This window comes from Protopterus annectens, chromosome 7.part0, assembly GCF_019279795.1.
Source record: "Protopterus annectens isolate FY-2018-M chromosome 7.part0, PAN1.0, whole genome shotgun sequence".
NCBI lineage: Eukaryota > Metazoa > Chordata > Ceratodontiformes > Protopteridae > Protopterus > Protopterus annectens.
In genome coordinates this window covers 187410398-187434250 of record NC_056739.1, presented here as the reverse complement: position 1 = coordinate 187434250, position 23853 = coordinate 187410398, and the positions used below count along the sequence as shown (strand labels likewise).

At 45.1% G+C, this 23853-nt stretch overlaps 1 protein-coding gene across 1 annotated transcript in view; it reads left to right on the top strand.

Moving 5' to 3' along the window:
* IPO9 (importin 9) overlaps positions 1-23853 on the top strand; it is a 1198493-nt gene that overhangs the window by 918353 nt on the left and 256287 nt on the right. The window contains exon 20 of the mRNA XM_044076674.1: positions 4036-4166. Within this exon, the coding sequence (XP_043932609.1) occupies positions 4036-4166 (131 nt within the window). The remainder of the gene's footprint in view (positions 1-4035; positions 4167-23853) is intronic.

Here is a 23853-nt window from a genome sequence, read left to right as displayed (position 1 = left end):
TGGGGGGCGCACATGACAGATCGGTGCATTCAGGGCAAATGGTCCCAAAAAGAAAAGCACCTTCACATCAATCAAAAAGAAATGCTAGCAGTAATAAATGCTATTATAGCTTTCAAGAACTTTCTAAAACCAGGTCATCAATTGATAAGAACGGACAACACCACAGTTATGTGGTACATAAACAAGCAGGGAGGGACACATTCTTACCCCCTATGCAGACTGGCCATGTCCCTTTGGAACACGGCCATGGACTTACAAATGGAACTACAAGCACAGTATTTGCCAGGCAAGGAAAACATGCTGGCAGACAACCTAAGCAGGATTATGACAGATCCACACGAATGGAAGTTGCATCCAAAAGTTTTTACAGAAATAATCCAAGAATGGGGAAGACCAGACATAGATCTATTTGCCTCCCACAAAAATCATCAATTGACAAAATTCTGCTCAAGGATCTTCCATCCAAAGGCCTGGAGAGTGGACGCTCTCTTTCAGCTGGACATCAATGACAGTTTATACCTTTCCACCTCTTCCTCTGCTGCCCAAAGTTCTATTGAAGACCAGAGCAGACAGACCAAAGATGATCCTCATTGCTCCGGACTGGCCAAGGCAACACTGGTACCCACTCCTGAGGAGCCTGACGCATTCCCCACCATGGACCCTGCCTCTAATGCCTTTTCTTCTGACTCAACACAACTTCAAAACTCTTCACAGTCAGTTAAAAACTCTCAATCTAGCCGCATGGAAGATTCCTTAGCATCACAGCAGGCCCTACTCTCCAAGGAGGTGCAGGATGTCATTTTGGAGGCCAGAAGGCCATCAACTAGAAAAGCTTACTCTGCAAAATGGAAATGTTTTTGTGTCTGGAATGAGAAAAAGGGCCAGGACCCTGGAAAACTGTATTTACCACAAATACTACAATATTTGACAGAACTGCTAAGCAGTGGACTTTCTCCTCCTCCAAAATCCATGCCTCAGCCATTTCTGCAGAATACAACACTGAGCCACCTTTATTCTCGCACCCTCTCTTAAGGCAGTTCCTCAGAGGGGTTAAGAATTTGAGACCTCCAAGGAAACAACCAATACCTGCTTGGGATCTTAATTTCATTCTGGAAAAACTCACCCTGCCTCCTTTTGAGCCAGCTGCTTCAGCAGATTTGCAATACTTGTCCTGGAAAACAGCTTTCCTTCTGGCTATCACCTCAGCTCGTAGAGTTTCGGAATTACAGGCTCTCATGGCTGTCCAGCCTTTTATCATCTTCCATCAGGACAGAGTTTCCTTACGAACCAACCCGTCCTTTATGCTTAAAGTGGTATCCAGGGTAGCTTTAAATCAGGCCATACACTTACCTACTTTTTATCCTAATCCTCAAAACAAAGGGGAGAGATTGCTACATTCCTTGGACATCCACAGACAACTGCGTTATTTGGACAGAACAAAGCCTTTCAGAAAATCAGAACAACTCTTTGTGACCTATGCAGTAGGAGCTCAAGGAAAACCAATTTCCAAACAGACAATTTCAAAATGGATAGCCCACTGCATACACTTTTGCTGTTCCTTTCATGGCAAAACTGTACCTACAGGCATTAGAACTCATTCTACCAGGGCCACAGCCACCTCTACAGCCTTTCTCAGAGGAGTTCCTACCAAGGATATCTTGGAAGCAGCCACTTGGAGTTCTGTGCATACCTTCTCCAAGCACTACAACTTACCATTGTACTCCAAATCTAGAGCAGGCTTTGCCACTGCAGTCTTGCAGGGCATTTTGGCTCCCCCTAATTACACCTAATGCCTACCACCCCTTTCTTAGCTTTGGGATTCTACCCATATGTAAGGACTGCAGCTGTATGCACGATGAACATAGTACAGTTTTGTACCTACCATAAATGTAGATGTTCGAGTGCTAATACAGCTGTAGTCCAGGTTTCCCTCCCTCCTTCCCCTCTAGGGGTATTCTTTTATGGTGTATTTGCTTGCAACTACTGTTTTTTGATTATATTGCATTGCATTATTACCTAATTTTATGTATTGCCTTCCTTCTGGGGGCACCTGACATCTGGGGCAAGAAAAACTGAAGAAAATGGCGTCGGCTGGTTCTTTTATACCCGTGTCGCACTGACGTCAGGGAAGAAGCGACGACAACCGACGCCGGACCTAGACTTTGGAATTCGGCCGACCGAGGACCCGCCTGACGGCAGGATAACCCCCATATGTAAGGACTGCAGCTGTATTGGCACTCTAACATCTACATTTATGGTAGGTACAAAACTGTACCTTTTCCTTATGGCTATTACATCTGCCAGGGGAATGTATGAATTATGGGTACTCATGTACCAGCAACTTTCAGTTTTTCTACAGGAATGGGGTTATCCTCTGCACGAACTCCTCATTCTTGCATTAAATTGACACAAGTATCAAAATCTGGTCATTGACATCCCTGTGTTCTACTGCACAAAGCAAGGAGAAAAGGTTAAGCAATACTGTAAATATGCATAGGCAACTGATATTTAACCCAGAAAGAAATAATGAAGTAAGAAAATTAGGTCAGGTGTTAGTTTTCCTAATCTGTTGGAGACGGGCCTGTTTCAAAATTGTTCATCTCTATTTACTCCTTCCATGACATAACTGAATCGGCGCATGTGTAAGGCTCACTTTACAAGAGCACCAACAGTCACTACAGTCCATGGGGGTGGAGATTAGCACCCAGTCCAGTTTAGAGGTAATTGTCTGCTCGTTTGTCCACACCTTCTCTAAGCACTGATACTTGGATGTCACCTGTAAAGCTAGGGCAGGATGTGCCACTAACATCTTTCAGGATCTGTTGCGACACATACCTGTTGCAGTTTCTGTGCAGTAGTCTAAAAGCTTTGAGAGTCTTCCCTAAAGGCAAGAATTTTGCAACGCTAAGATTAATATGGAATAGTTGTGTTGCATGCCATAGTTTGTGTTCAGGTTTGCTTACTGTTGCAGTACTGCCTCCCTCCTAATTGTGACCATCTTGGCAATGGTGGTACCTCATCACCTTTGCTCTTTCCTAACGTGTAGGGCACCCTCTTTGGTTTACTTAGTGCATGGAAGGGAGCTTTGGTGTTGTAGCTGGGCTGCCATCCTCGAGGGCATGTGCTAGCTGACTAGCTAGTACTGTGGCTTTTTCCAAACCCATGATCCTTCAAAGGCAAGAAAGCTAAAGATAACATTGGCAGACATCTCTGTTGTGCTTTGTGGGCAGATGCATGGCTGGATGGGTGTCCAGCCAGCTGAGGGGGAAGGGAGAAAAGTTCTGGCTATCCAGATGGATGTTTTGCCTTTTGTGGCAAAAGACAGAAATTTTACCACAGTTTATGGTAAGCTTGTACATAAATGTTCTTTTAAGGTGAGTTTTCAGCCCGTTGTACATCTTATTTATTGAAGTATAATTCACATCTGTAATTAAAAATGTTTTTTATTGAAGTTGCCACTTCTGTTATCTCTACAATTTGTGGTCAAAGTTGTGAAGTTTGTGGTAGGAATGTAGGCTAAAAGATTTTCACTTAACAGTTTGCATGCTTCATTAATTTGGAGTGTGTACTATTGTATGGCATTGTTTGTGTAACCTTTTAGTGTTGACTGATCCGTAGATATATTCTATAGTCAGCTGTCATCCATATTTCATTTTTGGAATATGCAGCTCCCCTCCCCTTCCTTAATGAACACCAAACCAGCATTTCTTCTCTCCTGTGCCTCTTCACAGCATAAGCATGCTAAAGGGATAGCTTACACCCTGCACACTTGTTTATTCTTGGACACTTTTTGCTTCTCATTTCCATTTTTATTTAGTTCTTGTGTTCTGTTTTATATCCTCTGTTCTTTAAATCTACTGGTATGTTGTCAAGACGCATGTTCATCTCCCCCCCCCCCCAACAGTACTTGATAGCCATTTATTCCGTCCAAACTTGTGGAACAGCTAGACAGATGGGTACCAAAGATGAGCATGGAAACTAATTCCTTTATATGCTTCTTGTGGTAAAATTGTAATGACTGTTTTTGTTTTGCAGCACTGTAGCACTTTGTAAACTCCTGCAGTATGGCATTAACTCCAATGATAAACGACTTCAGGACATCATAGTAAAGGGGGATGAGATCTTCAGTGATGATGGAATCCGTACAAGATCAAAAGCTGCAAAAAGTAAGTTATTAAATTTAATTAGAGCATGAATGTTTCAACTTAGCTTTCACATTTCATGTTTAACTTAAATGGCTGTGTTACGTATAAGCTATGTTTAGTTCATAGCCAAGACGTACACAGCCAAAGCCATTTACTGTTTTTTTAGTTGAAAAGGATTAAAGCTTCAAACAAGTCAGTCCTGTACTGGCATCCTTATGGGCTGTGCTGTGTTTCTGAGCTTGTCTATCCAGGCATACAGGTTATAACCAGAAGCATAGCTAGGGTTGGGTGTAGGAGGCAGCCACCATGGTGCAAGGTGTTGAGTGGGATCAACTGATAAATTTTGTAATATTTTTACATTTTTGCCCCTCCTGTAAACATGAAGGTGGGACAGAGCCTGAAGGCATTAGAACCTAGCAGTATTCCTTAGGACAGAAAGGAGTGTCAAATCAGGAGATTTTTTTTTTGTGCTTCTGAACTTGATGTTGAGGGGCACCAGATTGAGAAACATGGTGGGACAGCTATAGCTCTGATTGTAAACTGACACTAGAAAGGTGAACAAGTCTTTTTTTTGTTCTAAATCCAAAAGAGAATAACCAGCTTTCACGGTGAAGAATCAACTTTAATTCACTAAAACAACATTAAAAAATTATGAGCTCTTTCACACCTGCAGTCTGTGCTTCATCAGATCTAAAAGTAAAATACAAACATTTAAATAGCAAACCAATTAAGTTAAAAACAAATTAAAATCATTGCCTCAGCCCACGTGATTTCAAAACAGGTTTCAAGGGAGCATGATCATTCAACCCCTTGCCCCCCGTATTAGCCTGCAATTCAAATATCCACCTAATTTCTGCACATTCAGTTCTATTACGGATGTAATCACCTCTATTTCTTAGAGTTCTGAAACAGAAAACTTGGTAGCCTGCTACTTTTTTTGCTCTAGTTTGGAAATCTGAGTTAAAAGTAAGAGGGGGTAATCACAAGGTTCTGAAGTTAAAGTGAATATAGAAATGTACAGTTCTAGTGCAGGATAATTTCAAAGTTTGACGTTTAGGACTTAACATGTTTTCTCTTAAGTAGATCATTAACTATTTTTACCATATTTACACTGGATTCAGTACAGAAAGTTGACATTTTATCTTTTCCCTCATGTCATATTAGAACTACAGCTCCAAAAACTGGTAAGCCTTCATTCTGATATTTTTAGTACATCTGCAGTGGTGTCATTATAGAATAATTACCACTGTAGTTATTGGATTACATGGACAGACCTGGATCTTGGCACAGGAGGAAGCCCTTACTGTTATGTGGGCAACTGGAGATGTTCTTCCATACTGCTGTTGTATTCTTTACCTAAGGGATCTCCTGCCAACTTCCAGTCAGTATACCAAAACCTTTAATTCTTGTAGGCATACGTCACACACATGCTTTCCCGTGCAAGATGTAGGGTATAAAGGTGAAGTATGGCTGCGCATGCACAGCTTCTTTACCGCCAGTTCACTTATTGTATCTTGCCAGGGGTCTGACCCTCCGAAGGTGTTTCGTACGGTTGTCCCACAGAAAAAAGCAAAAGGATCCCCCAGAGTGAATGGCAGGATTTCACTTGGTTTATGTAATGCTTTGATTGCCATGAACCCTCCTCAAGGGGTCTTTGTGCCTACTCTTTCCTGGTCTTCCACTCCCCTTAAGAAACTCTGGGAATTGGATTCCTGAGAGATAGCTGGATGCAGGAGAAGAAACTCTGGCTTACTCTTACCAAATCCATTCTCTTCTAACTATGGCTTGGAGAATTCTATAAGTGCAGATTCCCCACTGGAGGATGACTCCTTTAGGAATACCATTGCCCGTATTATTTGTGAGGTTTTTCTCAAGCTTCTGAGATTCAAAAAAGATACTATGAGCTCCTACAGATGGTCTCCTAAGCCATCTACTTTTCCTCCTGTTCTGGCTTTCCTCCTGGATATTTTCTCAACAGTGCCTGTAGTCCCCGACTCAGTCCCCTGCACTTAAGAAGCCAGATTAACTTTCTAGTCTCTAAGGAGTGCAGATTTCTTTACATATGCCCTTCTGTAGCATCATTCTCTCTGATAAGCCCTCCAAATTGCCCTCTGCCAAGCTTGTTGCCTTCTGATAAGGATAGTAAGGCTATGGAAAGTCTGGGCAAAAAAGTTTTTACACTGCTGCCACTTTATCCTTTAGGACCATCAGCTGCCAGACTTGTATGACCAGGTATGTTTTGGCCCTCCTTTCTAAGGTGGTTTCTGATGTTCCTAACTCTGAGGGGAAGGCTTTGGCCTTTTGCTTGTTGGGCTGTACTTGGTTACCAGTCACTCGATCAAATGTAGCCGTCTTGCAGCTTGTGCCTCTTTCAGGGTTGCTGCCTTTGGTTCAGTTATGAGATGCTATTCTTTGCTTTGTTTTCAGGCTTTGCCTGGTGACATTAAGGCCAAACTTTTAGATAGATGTTCCTTTGATTAATAAGAATCTTTTTGTATTTGCTGCAGCTGAACTTTTCGTCTGTCCTGGCCAAGGGTAAAGCCTTAAGGAGTTAAAACATTTTTTTCTACTATTTCCAGATTTCAGAAGAATTATCCAAGACTGCTTTTGCTCATAGTCTGTCTTGCCCTTTTCCCATGGGGAAGAAACGTTCTAGATGTATGCCTCCTGCTAAGTCTACTTAGACCCTTCGTCATCATCTTCTTTTGGCTGTTCCCATTAGGGGTTGCCACAGCGGATCATCTGTTTCCATTTCTTCCTGTCCTCTGCATCTTGCTTTGTCGCACCAACCCACCTGCATGTCCTCTCACCACATCCATAAACCTTATCTTAGGCCTTCCTCTTTTCCTGTTACTTGGTAGCTTCATCCTTAGCATCTTTTTCCCATATACTCTGCATCCCTCCTCAGCACATGTCCAGTGTAATCTTGCCTATCTGGCTGTCTGCAAACCTTCCAACCTGGGCTAACCCTCCAATATACTTTATTCCTAATCTTGTCCACCCTCATCACACCCAGTGCAAATCTTAACGTCTTTAACTCTGCCACAAGTCTACTCAGACCCCTGACTCCCAGAAACCATCTTTCTAGTATAAGCCTGGATCTGATGTCGGTCTTCATTAATTCTTAACTGTTGGGATGTGGTTCTTATTCTCTGAACCGATTCAGCCTTTATGCAACTCGAGCCAACCAAAAAACTCTCTAGCTAAGTCTTTACACACGATGCCTCTCGGTATTTCCACAGATCTCATTTGCCACTCTGAGATCCGTCAGCAGTTGCTGTCAGCTAAGTGGCGTTTTTTTTTTCCTTGTGTAACTTAAACGTTCTTATATTCTTTCTAGTTTTGTGATTCCTTGAGTGTGAGTAGCTCTATGCATACTTTTGATTTAGATTTCCTCTCTCCCTTTTTAACCTGTCAGGGTTTTTCTCCGATACCACCTTTGGTATCTGTCTCCATCTTTTACCACCCTTATAGTCTTATTTCCTACCCAGGATACTCCAAAAAAGAGAAGCTACTCTGTACTTGCATCTCTTTCAGAACTGGTGGCCAGCAAACACAAGTCTTGGTTCCTACTCCCTCAGAACCGACTGCTAAGGTACCAGAACTTCAGCCTGATGTCTCCTCTGCACAGTCTACTTCCACGGTGCCATCAGCACCAGTGTCTGCTCCAGCTTCGTTAGTTTCTAGCTTGAAAACCAACCTCGCCTTCTGCGCAGCATCATGTTTCACCAGCCGCCTTCAGCAGTCTCTGCTTATTCCCTGGGTGCCAAAACTAGATCTAGGCACATCCAGGGCAAGATATTCCCTATCTGTAGACCCTTTCATGGGCCAGCTGCCTAGCCCCATCCTAGAACATCCAGTCTCTCCTTTGTTCTTCAGTTAGATCCTCCAAATGTCATGAGGTTGATGGATCAAATGTTGGTGGTCAGAGGTATTCCTGCCCCTTCTCCAGTCCCTCTCCCACCTGGACTTGGGACCTTTTCTCCCAGGATTCTTACTAATTCTCCAACTTCCACTTGAGTTTCAGAGCCCAGCACTTAGATTCCCCTGGTACAAGCTGTTTCAGTGCCGTTAGGTGCTTTCTCTTTGGCAGTGCTGTGGAGCTAATGGACTCTCGGGGCCGTGATCTCTTTCGGTTCTGTGGGTTTCTGTTCGGCACCTAGTTTTTGTATGGTGGCGATCTGTGCTCCCGAAGCATAGTCTTGTTGCAGGTCCTTCCCCAGCTTTGACTTTGGAGGGTGGACTCTTGGAGTGGGGTGTGACTTCTGTTCTACAGTGGTCTTTCTCTGTTCAGGCTCCCACTCCTGTTCAGGGGGCACTGCCTTCCAGGTCATGGAGAGGGCCTTAACCTAGTCAGGCTCTCAGCTGGTCCCCCATGCTTCGGAGTGTCATATTTCCATTTCCTCTGGTCCAGAGTTGACACCAATCTCTTGACAGGACAGCAAACATCGAAGCTTCAGGTTGCCCATGTACAGGGCCCCTCTTCTTCAGAGTCCTGTTCAAAGATCCCCACTGAAGAACCACCCCGAAAGAAGACATGCAAAAAGCAGCATCTAAGTTCCCCTGAAGAATCCGTCGCTGATGACACGGATTTCGATGAAGGGGAGGTTTCCCCTGATCACTCGCTGAAAATATCTCATTTGGTGACATTGTGGAAATTCTAAAACTGAGGGATAACCAGAAGCCCTGAGACCCATCCTCTGAGAAAACCATGTATTTGGAAGCCTTTCGTGCCTGGACATCTCCTTCCTGGATGTCCCCCTACTCCGACTGTCTCATCAAGCTAATTGTGCATCGGGCTTGGAAGGCTCTTGATGCCATAGAGCCATTTCCCCGAAGACCTGACAAGATGCTATCACCACTGGAGGACCACCAGTATTGGGCCAAAGGTTTGACAGTCGATGCCATGGTGGTGGTCACCAAAAAGGAACTTGCCAATATGAGTCCTCCTGTTCATCTGCCTAACAGGGAGTCTAGGATGATGGACAGATTTGGAAAGTGTCTATGCTTCATTGACCTTTGCACTTGTGTCTTTGAACTTTCTGGCACACTTTACTAGACTCCAGAGAGACCTGACCAAGGAATCCTCAAACTCAAGCTGGGCTGTCTCTAATGAGGTACAAGATAAGGTAGCCACCCTAGAGCCTATATCAAATTCGTCCATGTGACTCATTGCTCATGCAGCCAAACGTATGACCAGGGCAGCGGGTACCGGCGTTGCCATTAGAAGACATGCCTGGATGTGCTTGTATGATTTCACGGAGCCCTTCGTCTTCCTTTATCAGTGCTTTGTTTGACCGTTCATCTATGTTCGGCCTCAAAGTAAAGAACACACTAGCCAGGTGTGAAAAGGGTGTTAAGACCCTGTCTGCTGTGGACCTTCATTTTTCTACTCCTCATTGATCCTTTTCCAGGAATTAGAGGAGTGGGAAAATGTTATTCAATAAGTCCCAAAGGCCTTTCCAGGACACACATGGTGGTGATTGTCCTGGGGGGGGGGGGGGTTCAGACAGAAGATTCTGACCCGGAGGCAGAGGTGGCCTGCGAGACCAGGGGTCCAGAGATAACTACTCTGGAGAGTCCTACCAGCATTCCTGAAAGGAGGCCCAATTTACTTCTGGAAGCAGTCGGGGAAAGACTTTCACTGCACTCATCAGCCTGGCGACAAATAACCTCCGATATTTGGGTGCAGAAAATCATTACCAGAGGCTATCGCATCCCCTTCATCCTTTTTCCGCATTTTCTAAGGAAAATCCCCAATGTTCCACCACATCAGAAGGATCAAGCTGCCAAAGAAATTCAAAGACTGCTACAGAGTCATCCAAGAAGTCCCACCAGACCAGTTAGGATCCGGGTTTTACTCATGGTTCTTTTTAGTGCCAGAGAGACTGGGAACTGGAGGCCAGTATTGGACCTAAGCCTTCTGAACAAATTTTTTCAACAGACAAAATTCTAGATGGTCATGATTCATTCTATTCACCCCTTTCTAGTGGAAGATGATTGGATGTGCTCTATAGATCTTCAAGGTGCATATTACATAAAAATAGACAAGCGCTCAAGAAGATTCCTCTGCTTTCGGCTAGGGGCCAGTCGCTACCAGTTCAGAGTGCTGCCTTTCGGTCTCACCACAGCCCCCAGAGTGTTAACCAAATATATGGTGGCTGTCATGGCTCACGTGAGGTTATGCGGATTCCAGGTGTTTAGACAAATGGCTCCTCACTTCCCTAACCAGGTATCTACTGATTCAAACCATAGACTTCACGCACCTTTTCAGTGCCCTGGGCATTATGATAAACTACAAGAAGTCTCACCTATTCCCTGCTCAAGATTTAAAATACATAGGAGCCCACCTCAGCAGAATTTCATGCAAAGCTTCTTTACTCTTTCACAGGCTCCAAAAGATAAGGTCGCAAGTTCACCCCATTTTACTGAAACACAAGTTGCCCACTGTTCTTCAGGCCCTAGGATCCATGGCAGCAGCTATCACCTTGGTTCCTCTGACAAGGTTTCACATGAGAATACTTTGGTGGCTTGTATCCTCACAGTGGTCCATTCTTTATCCATTGCATCATTGATCCTGATAATGGAACGTTGCAAAAAAAAACAATTTATCCTGGTGGATGAAGTCAGAAGAAATCCTAATGGGGGCCCATCCATTTGTTCCCCCTCAGCCCAAGGCCATAGTGACCATGGACAACTCCCAGATGGTAGGGGGCCATTATCTGAGAAAGATGGTGCAAGGTACTTGGTCTCGAGGCCAGCTTGCACATCAATGTCCTGGAAATTAGAGCAGTGCTCCTAGCATTGCAAGCTTTCCAACCTGCTCTCCCTTTGGGAACAGTTGTAATCCAGTCAGACAACATGTCAGTTGTCTGCTATATCAACAAACGGGGGGGGGGGGGGGGGCAAAGTCCTACCCCCTCTACTGGGAAGCTCTGTGTTTGGCAATGGGTGATATCCTCCAACCACCTTCTCGTAGCAGCTCTTATTCCAGGAACTCCAGTGTGATAGTAGACAAGTTGAGCAGATGCATTCTACTGCTTCACAAGTGGTCTCTCAGTCCCAAACTGGCGGAAGAAATTTTCACCGCTGGGGCCAGCCTTGTGATCTATTCGCCTTCCCAGTGAGCAAGTGCAGTACTTACTTTGCCCTAATCATTCCACAGGGGGAGTCCCAGAGAGATGCTGTTCTGCTCGATTGGCCCTCTGGTCTCCTTTAATACCCCCTTTCCCCTCTTCCTAAAGGAAGCTTAAAGGTTGTGAACCAAAGTGATCCTCCTTGCCCAGGCAAATTTGGTTCCCCTTTCTATGGCCTCACTTAGCTCACCAGCTGTGGATTCTGGATCCAGTTCCAAACCTGCTATTTCACCTACAAGGACTGTTGCAGCCTGATCTTCACGCCTTCAAGCTCACAGCATGGTTTCTCCAGTTCCATTAATTGCTAGGCAGAGTTATATTACTTCCCATCTGGAAAAATCTTCTGGCATCCCACAGATCTTCCACCAGGGAACTATATTCCAGTAAATGGAATATTTTCTATTTGGACCTCTGAACACAATTTAGAACTCTGCTCAGTTACAGTTGAAAAAGTTTTGGAATTTCTAGCTGCGTTTTTTGACCAAGGGGGGGCTGCCTCCGCCATTAGTTCATTTAATAGCCATCTCTAATTTTCGCAACTGATACGATGGCCATTTGTTAATTTCCCATAGTCTGCCTAAGGTTTCCTCAAAGGAGTTTTATGCATCAAACGTCTGTTCAAGGACCTGTTAGCTCCTTGGGATCTTGCCTTCTTTTTGCAATACTTAGTACCATCTCCTTTGAACCAGCTGCCATTTGCCACCTCAAATTCCTTTCCTGGAAAACTTTCTGGTGGCCTTCACTTCCACCAGAAAAATCTTGGAAATTCAGGCACTTTATGTGAAACCACTGTATATCATCTTCCATAAAGACAGGGTGTCATTGAGGACTCACCCTTCCTTTCTTCCTAAGGTGGTCTGAGAGTTAAACGTTAATCAATCCATTGAATTGCCAGTTTTCCTTCCCAAATTCTCAAACCAGGGGGCATATTTACACATTGGATGTTCATAGACAACTAAGGTTTTACCTTGACAGGACTAAAGATTGCAGAGCATCAGACCAATTGTTTTTCCCTTTTAGGATCCAAACTAGGAAAAACCGTATCAAAGGTAACCCTGTCTAAATGGTTGAGGGATTGTGTTACCTTCATTGATGAGTATAATAGAAAATTATCTGTGCCAGTAAGAGTGCATTCAACCAGGTCCATCGCCACATCGACTATTTTTTGTTCCAAAGCTTCCCTAGATGAAATATGTGCAGCTGCAACTTTGGCTACACCTCCTACTTTTATCACTCATTACAAATTAGAGTGCCTTCTCTGTGGAGTCTGCATGTCCTCTCCGCAGTTGAGTGGCCTCCGAAAGACATGTGTGAATAGGCATGCCTTTGCTGAAGGTCGGGCGTTGGGCTGGCAACTCAGCACCATAAAAAAAAAAAAAGACTTCCAATCATTAGCGGACCAGAGTTCCGCTGTAGCGAACCCTAACCTGGAAAAGCCGAAAAGACAAATTAGATATAGTCTCCAGGGGAAGTGCATCCTTTGGCTCTATGGTTCTCAGGAATATTCTTCCATGAGACCACCCAGGTAATAAAGTAGCTGGGGACTCTGTCCCAACTGTCAAGAATTAATGAAGATTGACAACATCAGGTAAAGAAGTTATGTACTCACCATAACGTTCCATCTGTGACTCTTTATTCATTCTTGACATCCACTTTCCCTCTCCATTAGATGTCCTGGGGGATCGGATCCTTGTCCTGGGCTTTCATTAGGGTAATTACCTTTGACATTGCTTCTCATGATTTCTGTCTTTTTGCTATAGCCTGCAAACTCGATCTCAGGTAATAGTGGCATTGTGGGTAGAAACTTAGCTAGAGTTTTTTGGCTGGTGCAAGCTGTATAAAGGCCGAACTGGTTCCAAGGATCGAAACTGTGTCCCAAATGTCAAGAATGAACAAAGACCGACAACACAGATGGAATGTTATGGTGAGTACATAACTTTGATAGTTTTGCTTCCTCATGCCTCTGCCAGATTTCCTTGTCCCTACGTCTGTCCCAGTCTTTTCCAAATTGGCTGCAGATAACTTCAGACTCTTGGGGTTCTGTTCATTTGTCAGGGATGTTGCATGGTGTGGAAATCCCTTCCTCCCTTTTCAGGCATTCGTCAACCTTCTCTGGAACAGCTCATTTCCCAGAGATTCTTCATTCTGTTTTGGCTCAGGGCACCATTCTGACAGAGCCTCCTGCCCCAGATGTTGAAAGCATTTTACTCCAGGATATTTCTGGTGCAATGAAATGAGGGCACTTGGAGACCAGTTTTGGATATTTCTTGGTTGACTGCCTTTCTCAAGATTCCCTCATTTCGGATTTTATCTTTGTCAACAACATTTCCTCCTCTTATTCAGGCCTCTAGATCTCAAGGATGCATAATTTCACATCCCCATCTTTCCTCCGTTCAGCAGTTTTTTTAAGTTTCTCTTTTTCTTCCTTTCATTTTCACTTCTCTGCTTTGCCGTTTAGCCTCTCTACTGCCCCAGGGGTATTCACCAAATGACTTCACACTGTCCTTGCTTTTTGCAGGGTTCATTGAATTCACATCTTTTTCTGTCTAGATGATCTGTGTATTAATGCTCCTTTTCACTACACTCTGCTGCAGGATTTCAGGTTTACTAATTCTGTTACATAGTCTGTGGTTTGTCATAAATGTAAGAAAATCAGTTCTGACTCCTTCCCAGGATCATATTTTCTTCTGCTGCAGTCTTCGGAGAGTTCCCATGTTGGCATCTCTGCCTTGCAGCCAAGTCTTGACTGTCTAATAGCCTTCTTTCAGTCCCTTTTTCCTCTGGCTTCTGCTTCAGCCAGGGAATTTCTCAGTTCTTGGGTTTATGGCCTCCACCATTCCCATGTGTTCTCTCACCAGGCTCCATATGAGAAAGCTTTAGTGGTACCTCAAATCAGTGCGGCTCCAACATTGCCACCCCTTGGACTTGCATCTTTTTCCTTCCATGTGTCAAGCTTGAGCTTCAGTGGTGGATTTATCAACTATCTCTCCACCCGGGGGTTTCATATGTAAGCTCCAGTTGCAACTCAGGAGCTCTTTACAAATGTCTCTGATGGGATGGGGTGCCTTCTATGTCCCCTTCAAGGTTCAGGGTGTCTGACTCCTCCTCATAGGTCAAACCACATCAGTATAAAGGAGATGAGGTATCTGCTTCTGGCTTTTCAGACTTTTCATTCCCTATTTCATCCTGGGGCCCCTCAAAGTTTTCATAGACAATACCATAGTAGTGTGTTATGTCAGCAAGGAAGAGGGCGCAAAGTCCTATCTTTGCAGACTAGCTCTTCAGGTCTAGAATCTAGCTGTCCAGTATCAAGTGACTCTTCAGACAGTTTAAATTCCTTTCGAGCACAATCTATTGGCAGACTCCTTGAGGAAGTCCAGTGCACGAGCTCCTGAATAGATGCTTCACAGAGATGTGTTCTAGAAATTGTCCATTGGTGGGGTATTCCTCGGGTAGATTTTTGCCTCCACACTGAATAGATAACTTCCTCTATTCTATAGAGTCCCAAGTCCTCTGGCTTGGAAAGTTGGCGCAATGTCTTTTTTCTTTGGAAGAGGATGCTTCTGTATGCCTTCCTTCCCCCTTCCTCTGTTATACATCTTGGGCAAGATCAACCAGGACTCGCCTAAAATCATTTTGCCCCAGACAGCATTTGTTCCCCCTTTCTCACTTGGTCAGTGCCAGTCACCACAAGTTACTTCAGTGGGAGAATCTTCTCACACAAGACAAGGGATCTCTTACCCATTCTCACTGGTCTACTCAAGTGGCGCTGTAAACTGGTTTTGATCCCTTAAAGGCAACCTTTCTCTGAGGAAGTGCTTTGGATTTTGCAGGAGTCTAAAAACCTACTACAAGAAATTAGATTTTCAGATGGAAACTATTTTGTCTGATGCCCCTCCCCAGAGTGAAAAAAATCAGGGTACATTTTAAGTTGAAATGCAGGTAGCAGGGTCAAAGAAGGCATTGAAGAATTTTTCTTGCCAAAGAGATAATAAAAATGGAAATTAGGTAAATTTCACCTTCACACCAGTGCTCAACATACTGTGCCCCCCTCCCCATTTTCTCAGTTAACACTTGTCTGTAAGAACAGTTGGAATCATCATTACTGCTGGAGCCCATAGTGGTTAGATTGATTTGTCTGTGGAGAGAATGTGGGACAGTGGAGTTGGAGCAGTGTACCCTGTCATTTGATCGTTCATCACAGGAATCTTGCTGAGGTATTCCTTATCCAGTGTCTTCCTGTTCACTAGCACTCACTCGTAAGAACAAATGTCTTCCCCATTAGTACACTGAAACCCCCTGTGGCCAGATCCTTTTGCTGGTTGAATGAATGTGTGAAGCACTGGACATGTTCAAAATCAGTCTTACAGTACTGATTATTTGGTCTCCTTGCCATGCAGGAGCCAGAGACCATCCTGATTTCCAGAGTCTTTACATCACCCCTAGTTGACAGATGCCCATAGACATCTGGACATCATAGTATGAAAAGCATCCATTGCAAACTTCATTTCTTTTAGCTAGCTATGCAGTCCTATGGTCTACTAGTGTTATCAGAATGCTTACCACCCAGTCAGCTCATTTTATTCCTGAGTTATTCCTTCTGCTTTCAGAGAAGTACTCTATTGGGGATTTTTGGCTTGAGTAATGCTTAAAAGAGAATAAATACTTGCACCGTAGGAAACAAATCCCACATAGATTTTCATTCCTTTTGTCTGATTTCCTTGGAGCCTCAGCATGATGTTTCTAGTTGTCAAGAATTGTGCTAGGTTTTGATCTAAGGTGCTTAAGTGAACGGATGCAGTGCTCGGCCCACATGGAATTCTCAAACTTTGCTCCCCCAACTTCCTGTCCTTCCCTTGGCACTGTCTCATACTTCTCAACCTCTTAGTGCAAGAAATCTGGACAAAGGCCCCAAGATATGGACATATTTTAAATATTGCTCTTATAAACTTAAAAAGTTGCTACAGTAACAGGGCTTGTTTTAACATATATTTTCTGAAGGATATGAAATCTGAAACTTAAATATATATCCTTATTTAGTGACTTCAATGTTCAGATTGTCCCAGTGATTTGTCCGAACCGCAAATTTTATGAGGAACAGACTAAAAATATGACCCAAAAATCTGGCTAGTTGAGTTTTGCTTAAAGACAAGGATAAAGTTGAGGGGAAAAAGGACTCTAATGCCAGTGAAACTTCAGCACCAGCATTTGTCATCCGACAACTCAGGTGAGCTGCTTTTGCATCCCCCTGGTTCAACAACTACTAGGCCGAAACTCTCTGGTGCAAACCTGAGGGAAGCTGCCAAGGCAGCAGGCCTATTAGATATTGACCACTCCAGTGCTTTTGCTTGGGTCTGATATCTCTCTGCAGGCTTTAGCTTCCAACACTATGTTGATTACAGTGGGAAATAATTCCTCGGCTGTCAGGTTTGATCCAGCGTCTGGTTCACAGATTGAGGTTGCAGTCTGCTGACAGCTTCCCAAGTCCCTCCTTTCTAAATTAATTTACAAGCCTAAGACTGGTCAGTTTTCCTTGGCTACTACTACCCAGGTCGAAGCACAGGATCTTCTAAAGATAACACAGGATTTCCTGGCCTTCGTGAAATTTAGGAAGCTCGGCCAGGCACAGCTGCTTACCTCAAAAACTTCTCCCAGTAAGAGGAGGGGGGATGCTTTCCAAGAAGATTTTGTCTCCAAGTTCTAAAGATATGGAAGAATTATCCTTCTCTGAGCATCTTTCTTCTCACGCTTATCTAGATGCTGTCCTCTGGACCACGCACTTCCTTGTATAAGATGGGCCCTTTATTTGGGCGAGCAAGGAATTCTGTCAGGCCCAAACCCATTGTAAAGTGCTTCTTGGTTTGCTATCCTCTAGACCACTGGCTATCCCTCCAATTCATGCAGTGCTACTTGTTTTTGATGACATTTCTGTGCACCCAGTTGCTATGGCATCTGCACCTAGGAAGCTAAATAGATTCTGTAGTGTGCTTGGACACTCAAGCATCTCTACAATAGTCCACAAGCTTGAACCTTTAGTAGTAGCTACGGAATCTTTCAAAGGTGTGGCAAAGGGTGCAGCCGGACTCCCTTTACCAAATGATGGGGAACGTTGACTGCTGAATAGAGCATGGAAAGAAAGCATGCATCTCTGCTATGCTCTGAGCATCCTTAATTGGCAAGTTCATATGTTGAAGTATTTAGTCTGTAACCGAACAAATCCGTTTCAAAACATTGCGTTACTGACCAGAAACTGCTAGATAGTACTGCAAGCTTCCAGAGAGTCCCTAGAATGCACTTGTGATGCACTAGATACATCTTGTAGAGCAGCTACTATAGGCTCTGACATTGTTGGCTAAAGACTCAGCCGTTCTGACCAGGTAAAGGCTGAAATCCCGGATGCCTCATTGGATAAATTCTGTCTAATGTCCATTTCATTTTGCATCAAGAATGGGTCTACAGATCAGTCCTTGGTTCCAAGCCGGCCATTTCTCAGACATACGATCTGAGCCTCAAACTACTCCCTCTCCCATAATGCCTCCCTCCCTAACAAACCCTCAAATCTCGTTTGCCACCATTTGGTCCTGATGCAATTGCGAGCCTCTTCAGTATTTGTAATATATTTCTTGTTTTCTTAGATTTTATGAATGTTTCTTGGTAATTTAGTAAAGTAATCTTTCTTTTATATCTCCCCACCTACTTTTCTGTCTTAGTGGTTGCTAGTGTTAGGTTTTTCCTGTCCTTTTTTTTACAGTTTCTCTTTCCCTTTCTTTTCTCTTAAACTTAAAAAAAAAAAAAAAAAAAAAAAAATGCTATTTAGTTTAGTGTAGTGATTAGTGGTAGCGTGTGACTGGTTAGCTTTGTATGTGTGTGCGCATATTCTGTGAGTGCCTGGCAGTTGTCCGAGAAGCCCGCTGGGTTTAAGAGGTGTGCCTCTTGTAGGCATGATTCCCCAATCTGATGCACACAGGAGAGGTGCCCCCCCCCCCCTCCCGATTCCCTGGGGATGTCAGCTTCTATCTCTGAAAAAGAGAACTTTCAGATCAGTCTTCAGATCCTTCAGCTCCGTGCTTTTCTCCGATCCAACAGGCCTTTCAAGATCTGAGGGAGTCTGTGCCGGCCCTCCATGTCGGATCCAATTACCTCGGGTCTGAGCAGCCTTTAAGAGCCTTCAGAGGTCATTAATATCCGTACTTCATCTTCTCCAGCACGGACTCTGAAGCACTCCTGTTCAGACCACAAATCTGAGTATTACTCTGCACCAATGCAAGTCACCTTCTGCTCGTACTGCCTGGCCAAGTGCTTCACTGATGCGGTCTACACATTCCTTTTTGTCCTGTAGGTCCTCTCAGCTGTTGCATTTGAAGATGGATTGGATGATGAGGAGCTTCCTCAAAGTCCATATCCAGCTGGGGATTTTGCCTTCAACCCACGCTGGATCAATGAGATCTCTGACCCCAGTACCTCAACCTCCTACTCAGATTCTTCTGGTTTTGGAGTCGCAGGGCCTGATTTCTAGTGGATCAGCAATGGATCATGAGGTGTTCCTTTTCCCGGCTCCAACAGAGTCCCAGACCAGCTCTGATTTTGTCTCGGCAGTGCGGGTCCCGGATCAGAGGGATTGACGTCAGATCCTCAAGAGTTGGTGTCTGCTACAACTTTGTCCTTATTAGAACCATCCCATCTCTTGGGGGCCTCAGCCTTTGATAGCTCAGGGCCTGTGTCATCCAGCAGTGTTTGATCTGGGGTCTGGCCTCCAGGGCAGGGGGAAAGGCTCTTCCCGCATCCTTGGCATTCCAGGTGGCAGAGATCATTCACGACTCCTCTGGAGATGGTCCCGCCTCCACCAGGCCCCTCCCACTCCAGATCGAGGCTTTGCTCTTATCCATCCAATCCATGGTCAGCCCCTCCTAGAGAGCCTCCATCCAACTGTCTTCTGAGTCCTCCCCTGAGTACCCTGTGGAATGGGTTCCCAGGAAGCGGTGCGAGAGGAAATGCATTGACACCCGTTTGGAATCTTAAACAGAAGGCGCCAACTTTGACAAAGGGGAAGGGTCCACCCGATCTTTGGTGATATCTTAGAAATCGTGAAACAAAAGGGTGAATGTTCTTCCCAACCCGCTTCGGAAGAGTCTGTGTACTTGGAGACATTCGGGATGGGACTATCTATATCCTGATTGACCCCACCGGTGGGCTAACTTATTGACATCGCCCGCTGGGCTTGGAAAGAGCCAGACACCATGGAGCCAATCCCAAACTGTGTAGATAAGTACATTAGCCCCCCCCCCCAAGGAAAATCCCTTCTGGAGCAAAGGTGTCCCGGTTGATGCTTTTGTGGTGTCAGCAGCCACCAGTAAAGAGCTTGCTGAACAGAGCTCTACTGTCCACCCCAGGAACAGAATCTTGAGCCTTGGACAGACATGGGAAGTGAGTGTATGCCTCTGCCATTTTTTCGCTGAGGGCATTAAATTGTCTGGCACATTTCACTCGCTTCTAGAGACTCAACTTTTCTCCATCTCTGGAGCAGTCGCTGTCAGAAGAAGCCTTTAAAATGGTTTCCCCGCAGCTGAATACCATGACTTCTTTTGCTAGCCCTTTGAGGCTAATCTCCCAGGCTGCGGAGGGAACCAGTTGAGTGACTCCTTCAGGCATAGCCTTTAGACATGCCTGGATGAGGTTGTGGATTAGCGGACCCCTTCAAAGTGTTGTTCATTAACTCCCCCTTGGTTCCTCCTTGTTCAGTCCATCGGTTAAAGACTCTGACCCTCCAGAAAACGGGAGGGCAAGACTGTCTGCTGTGGGAATTAAATTTTTTTTCCCTCCAATGGACCTTTTCCTGGAACCAACAGAGTGGGAAGATGATCAGCAAATCTCAAGGGTCCTTCTCTGATTCACAGAAAAAATCCTCTACTAGGGACAGAGGGAGAGGATTTAATGATGGGCTGTGCCCCAGGAGGGGGCAGAGGGGGCCCTCAGACCCAGGGTTTCAGGGAATCCTTCTCTGACGAGCCCTTTCAGCACTCCTGAAGCACTGCCCGACTGTCCTACTCTGGAGGCAGACAATCCTTACACCCAGCAGCCTGGGCAGACAGAAATGGCACTTGGGTGTTGAACATCATATCCAGAGGCTACTATATTCCCTTTTCCCTTCCTCCTCCTCCCACAGGGGAGCGTCTCCCCGACATGCCACCCAGTCAGAGGGAGAATGCCCTTGTAGAAGTGCAAAAACATCTAGACAAGTCATCCAGCGGGTCCCAACTGAACAAGGATGCGAGCGAACCTTACTCGCTCCTCATTTTGGTGCCAAAGACAGAGCCCGTATTGGATCTCAGTAGTTTAAATTTGTTTGTCAAGAAGACAAAGTTTTGGATGGTTATGGTACAGTCTATTCTGCCACTAATGCGCAAGGATGACTATGTGCTCAGTGGATCACCAGGATGCGTACCATCTTATCAAAGTAGACGGGCACTTCAGGAGATTTCTGTGCTTTCGGCTGGGGGCCGATCATTACCAATTCAGAACACTGCCCTTTGGTCTTGCCACAGCCCCCTGTTGGCAGTAGTCTCAGTGCACCTCCATCTGCAAAGTTTCCAGATGTCTCCCTATCTGAACTTGCCACAGCCCCCTGGGTGGTCACTAAATGCATGGCAGTAGTCTCAGTGCACCTACATCTGCAAAGTTTCCAGGTGTCCCTATCTGAACGGTTGGCTCCTGATGGCACCCACAAGGCATTCACTGATTGGGCAGTTCAGGTGGTGTTGCACCTCTTTCTTCACACGAGAGTCAGAGTCCACATGGCCAAATCCAAGTTGGTCCCAGTTCAGGAAATAGAATTCATCGTGACACAGTTGAAAATAACACAAGTTGCAGCTCTTCCCTTGCAGCAGTTGTCCATCAGACAAATAAGTACAATGCCTTCTGGACACTCCATCTCCTTCAACTTGCTCGATTCTCATAGCTTTGGGCTCCATGTCGGCTGCCATCCTACTGGTGCCGCTAGCCAGGTTCTTCAGGAGTTCTTCAGTGAACCCTGGCTGTGTTAATTGTTTCATCTGGTGTCCTGTTATCAACTCCAGTCAGACTTGCATAATTTTGCAGACGTCCCCTGATATGGTGGATGCTAATGGACAATATTAATTTAGGCAGGCCCTTTGTCCCCCCCCCCGGCCACAGTAACCTTGGACTTCTCCTTTTTGGGGGTGGGGCGTTTTCATAGAAGGATGGTCCAAGACGCATGGTCCCCCTTAGAGACCAAATTGCACAAAAATGTCCTGGAGATGAGAGGTCCTTCTCACTTTGCAAGCTTTTCAGGACTGCCTCCCTTTGGGGACGATTGCAGTATTGACTGACTAGGTCAGTGTTATGGTACATCAGCAAGCAGGGGGGGACCCAATTTTACCCGCTATGTCAAAAGGCCATGAGAGTTTGGGAATCGGCATTTGCTTCCAGCTGCTTTTTTATTGCAACGCATATCCCAGGGGAGTCCAACATCCTGGTGGATCACAAGTGGTCTCTGAACCAGTCGGTAGCAAACAAGATTTTCAGCCACTGGGGCCAACCTTGCTGTGATCTTCTCTCCCTCCTAAACAAATGCAGCAGGTACTAATGCTGATTCCCCGAAAGGGGGAGTCACCCAGGGACGTGCTCTGGTCCGTGATTGGCCCCTAGGTCTCCTGTATGCTTTTCTTCCAATCCCTCTGATACCCAAAGCCCTACAGAAAGCCAGCAGGTTGCACACCAATCTTATCCTCATTGACCCCCCCCCCCCCCTGTTGACCTTGTTGAGTATGGTTCCCCTTTCTGCGGTCTCTCAGCAAATATTCTCCATGGCTATTGGATCCAAGATAGGATGTCATTTCACACCTGATGGAACATCATTTTCCCAACCTGTGGTCCCTCAAACCTAACCGCTTGGTTTCTTCACTTCCAGTAATTTTGGTAAAGTGCAGGCTCCACCCTCCTGTCTGTGACATTATTCTCACTTCTCAAAAACCATCCACACAGAAGGTATATTGTAGCAAGTGGAAAAGACTTTCCATCTTGGTGTCAGAGGAATATATATTCCTTTTCTGCCTCACACTGATATCCTCATGTTTTTGAGTTCTCTCTCTCTTGTGTGAGTTTCTTCACAATTAATGTGCAACTTGTGGCCCATCACTAACCAACTTTCCTGTCTGGACCAGGAGTTGGTTCCTCCTTTACCCTTCTTTTTCTAAACTGTGTTGGAATTTCTTAAAATACGTTTTTCACCTGAGACCTCAGGTCAAGGATCCTTCACCTTGAGATCTTTAGTTTTACAGGGTCTCTCCCAAAAACCCTTCAAACCTGCTAGCTCTTGCGAGCTGAAGTATTTGTCTTGAAAGACTGCCTTCCTTGTGGTGCTCACGTCAGCCAAGAGAGTTTCTGAATTGCAGGTTCTCTTCCAAACCGCCATGCATAACCTTTAAGAATAGAGTTTCTCTGAGAATAAATCATTCCTTCATTCCTAAGGTTGCTTTGGAGGTTAACATGAATTGGACCATTCATTTACCTGTGTTCTTTACTAATTCTAACAAAGGCAAATATCTCTTACATTCTTTGAATGTTCACAGACAAAGTTTCTACCTACGTAGGACTAAGCCTCCTAAAAAGCCAGATAAAACTGTTCATTGATGTTCTTCATCTCACATTGCTGCAGTCCTTACACTTGGGTAGTCCGCTGTCCTCGGTCGGCCCGAATATCAAAGTATAAGGCTGACGTCGGTCAGGGCGCATTTAACTGACGTCAGGACGTCAGGGTACAAATGCGCATGACCGACGTCATATCCGCAGTCTTTTTTGCCGCATGGTCCGATGCAGAAGCAGCATTGCAAGTGCCGGTTGGCGTTCTGAGATTTTTCGATTTAGAAGTTTCAGACCGAGTTCAAAGTTGGCTAAGTACCCGTTGGGGAATATTTTAGTTTTTTCTTGCCTCAGTCATTTACCGGATGTCAGAAAAAGTCAATAATTGCATTTCTTGTGGGAAACAGATACCGCATAGAGATTATCATACTTTGTGTATTCCTTGCTTAGGGCCTGAGCACGACGTTGTTGGCTGTCGCTCTTGTGCTAGATTTAATAAACGCACTATAAAGAGAAGGTTGGATTGTGCAAGGTTAGTCTTTGGGAAGCGGTGCAACTATAAAATGCCGTCGGATGCTCCGACGCCCGCTTCGAAGAAGCGCAAGGACAAGGCAGTTAAGCCTAGGCTAGAAGAACCGTCTGTACCGGACGCCGGTTCTTTAGAGGTGTCAGTGGAGCCGGTGGCTCCGCCGGAGGTTTCTTTGTGTTCCCAGGGTGAGACCTTATTGTTGCAAGATGTGGCCTCTCAGGAGACAAGTCAGGCTGAGGGGGCTTCTCAGGTTACTATACTCCCCTCCCTTCCTAAGGTGGCTAGGCCCTCTCCTTCTGTTTCAAAGGCTTCTCCCAGGGGCAGGCCAGGTTTAGCTTCAGTTGGTGTTACCCCTAGCTCTTCAGGTACTGTGCCCAAGAAGCATATGCTTAAAATGGCAGAAGATTTGATTACTTTGATTAGGGGTTCTATGCCCCCTCCTGAT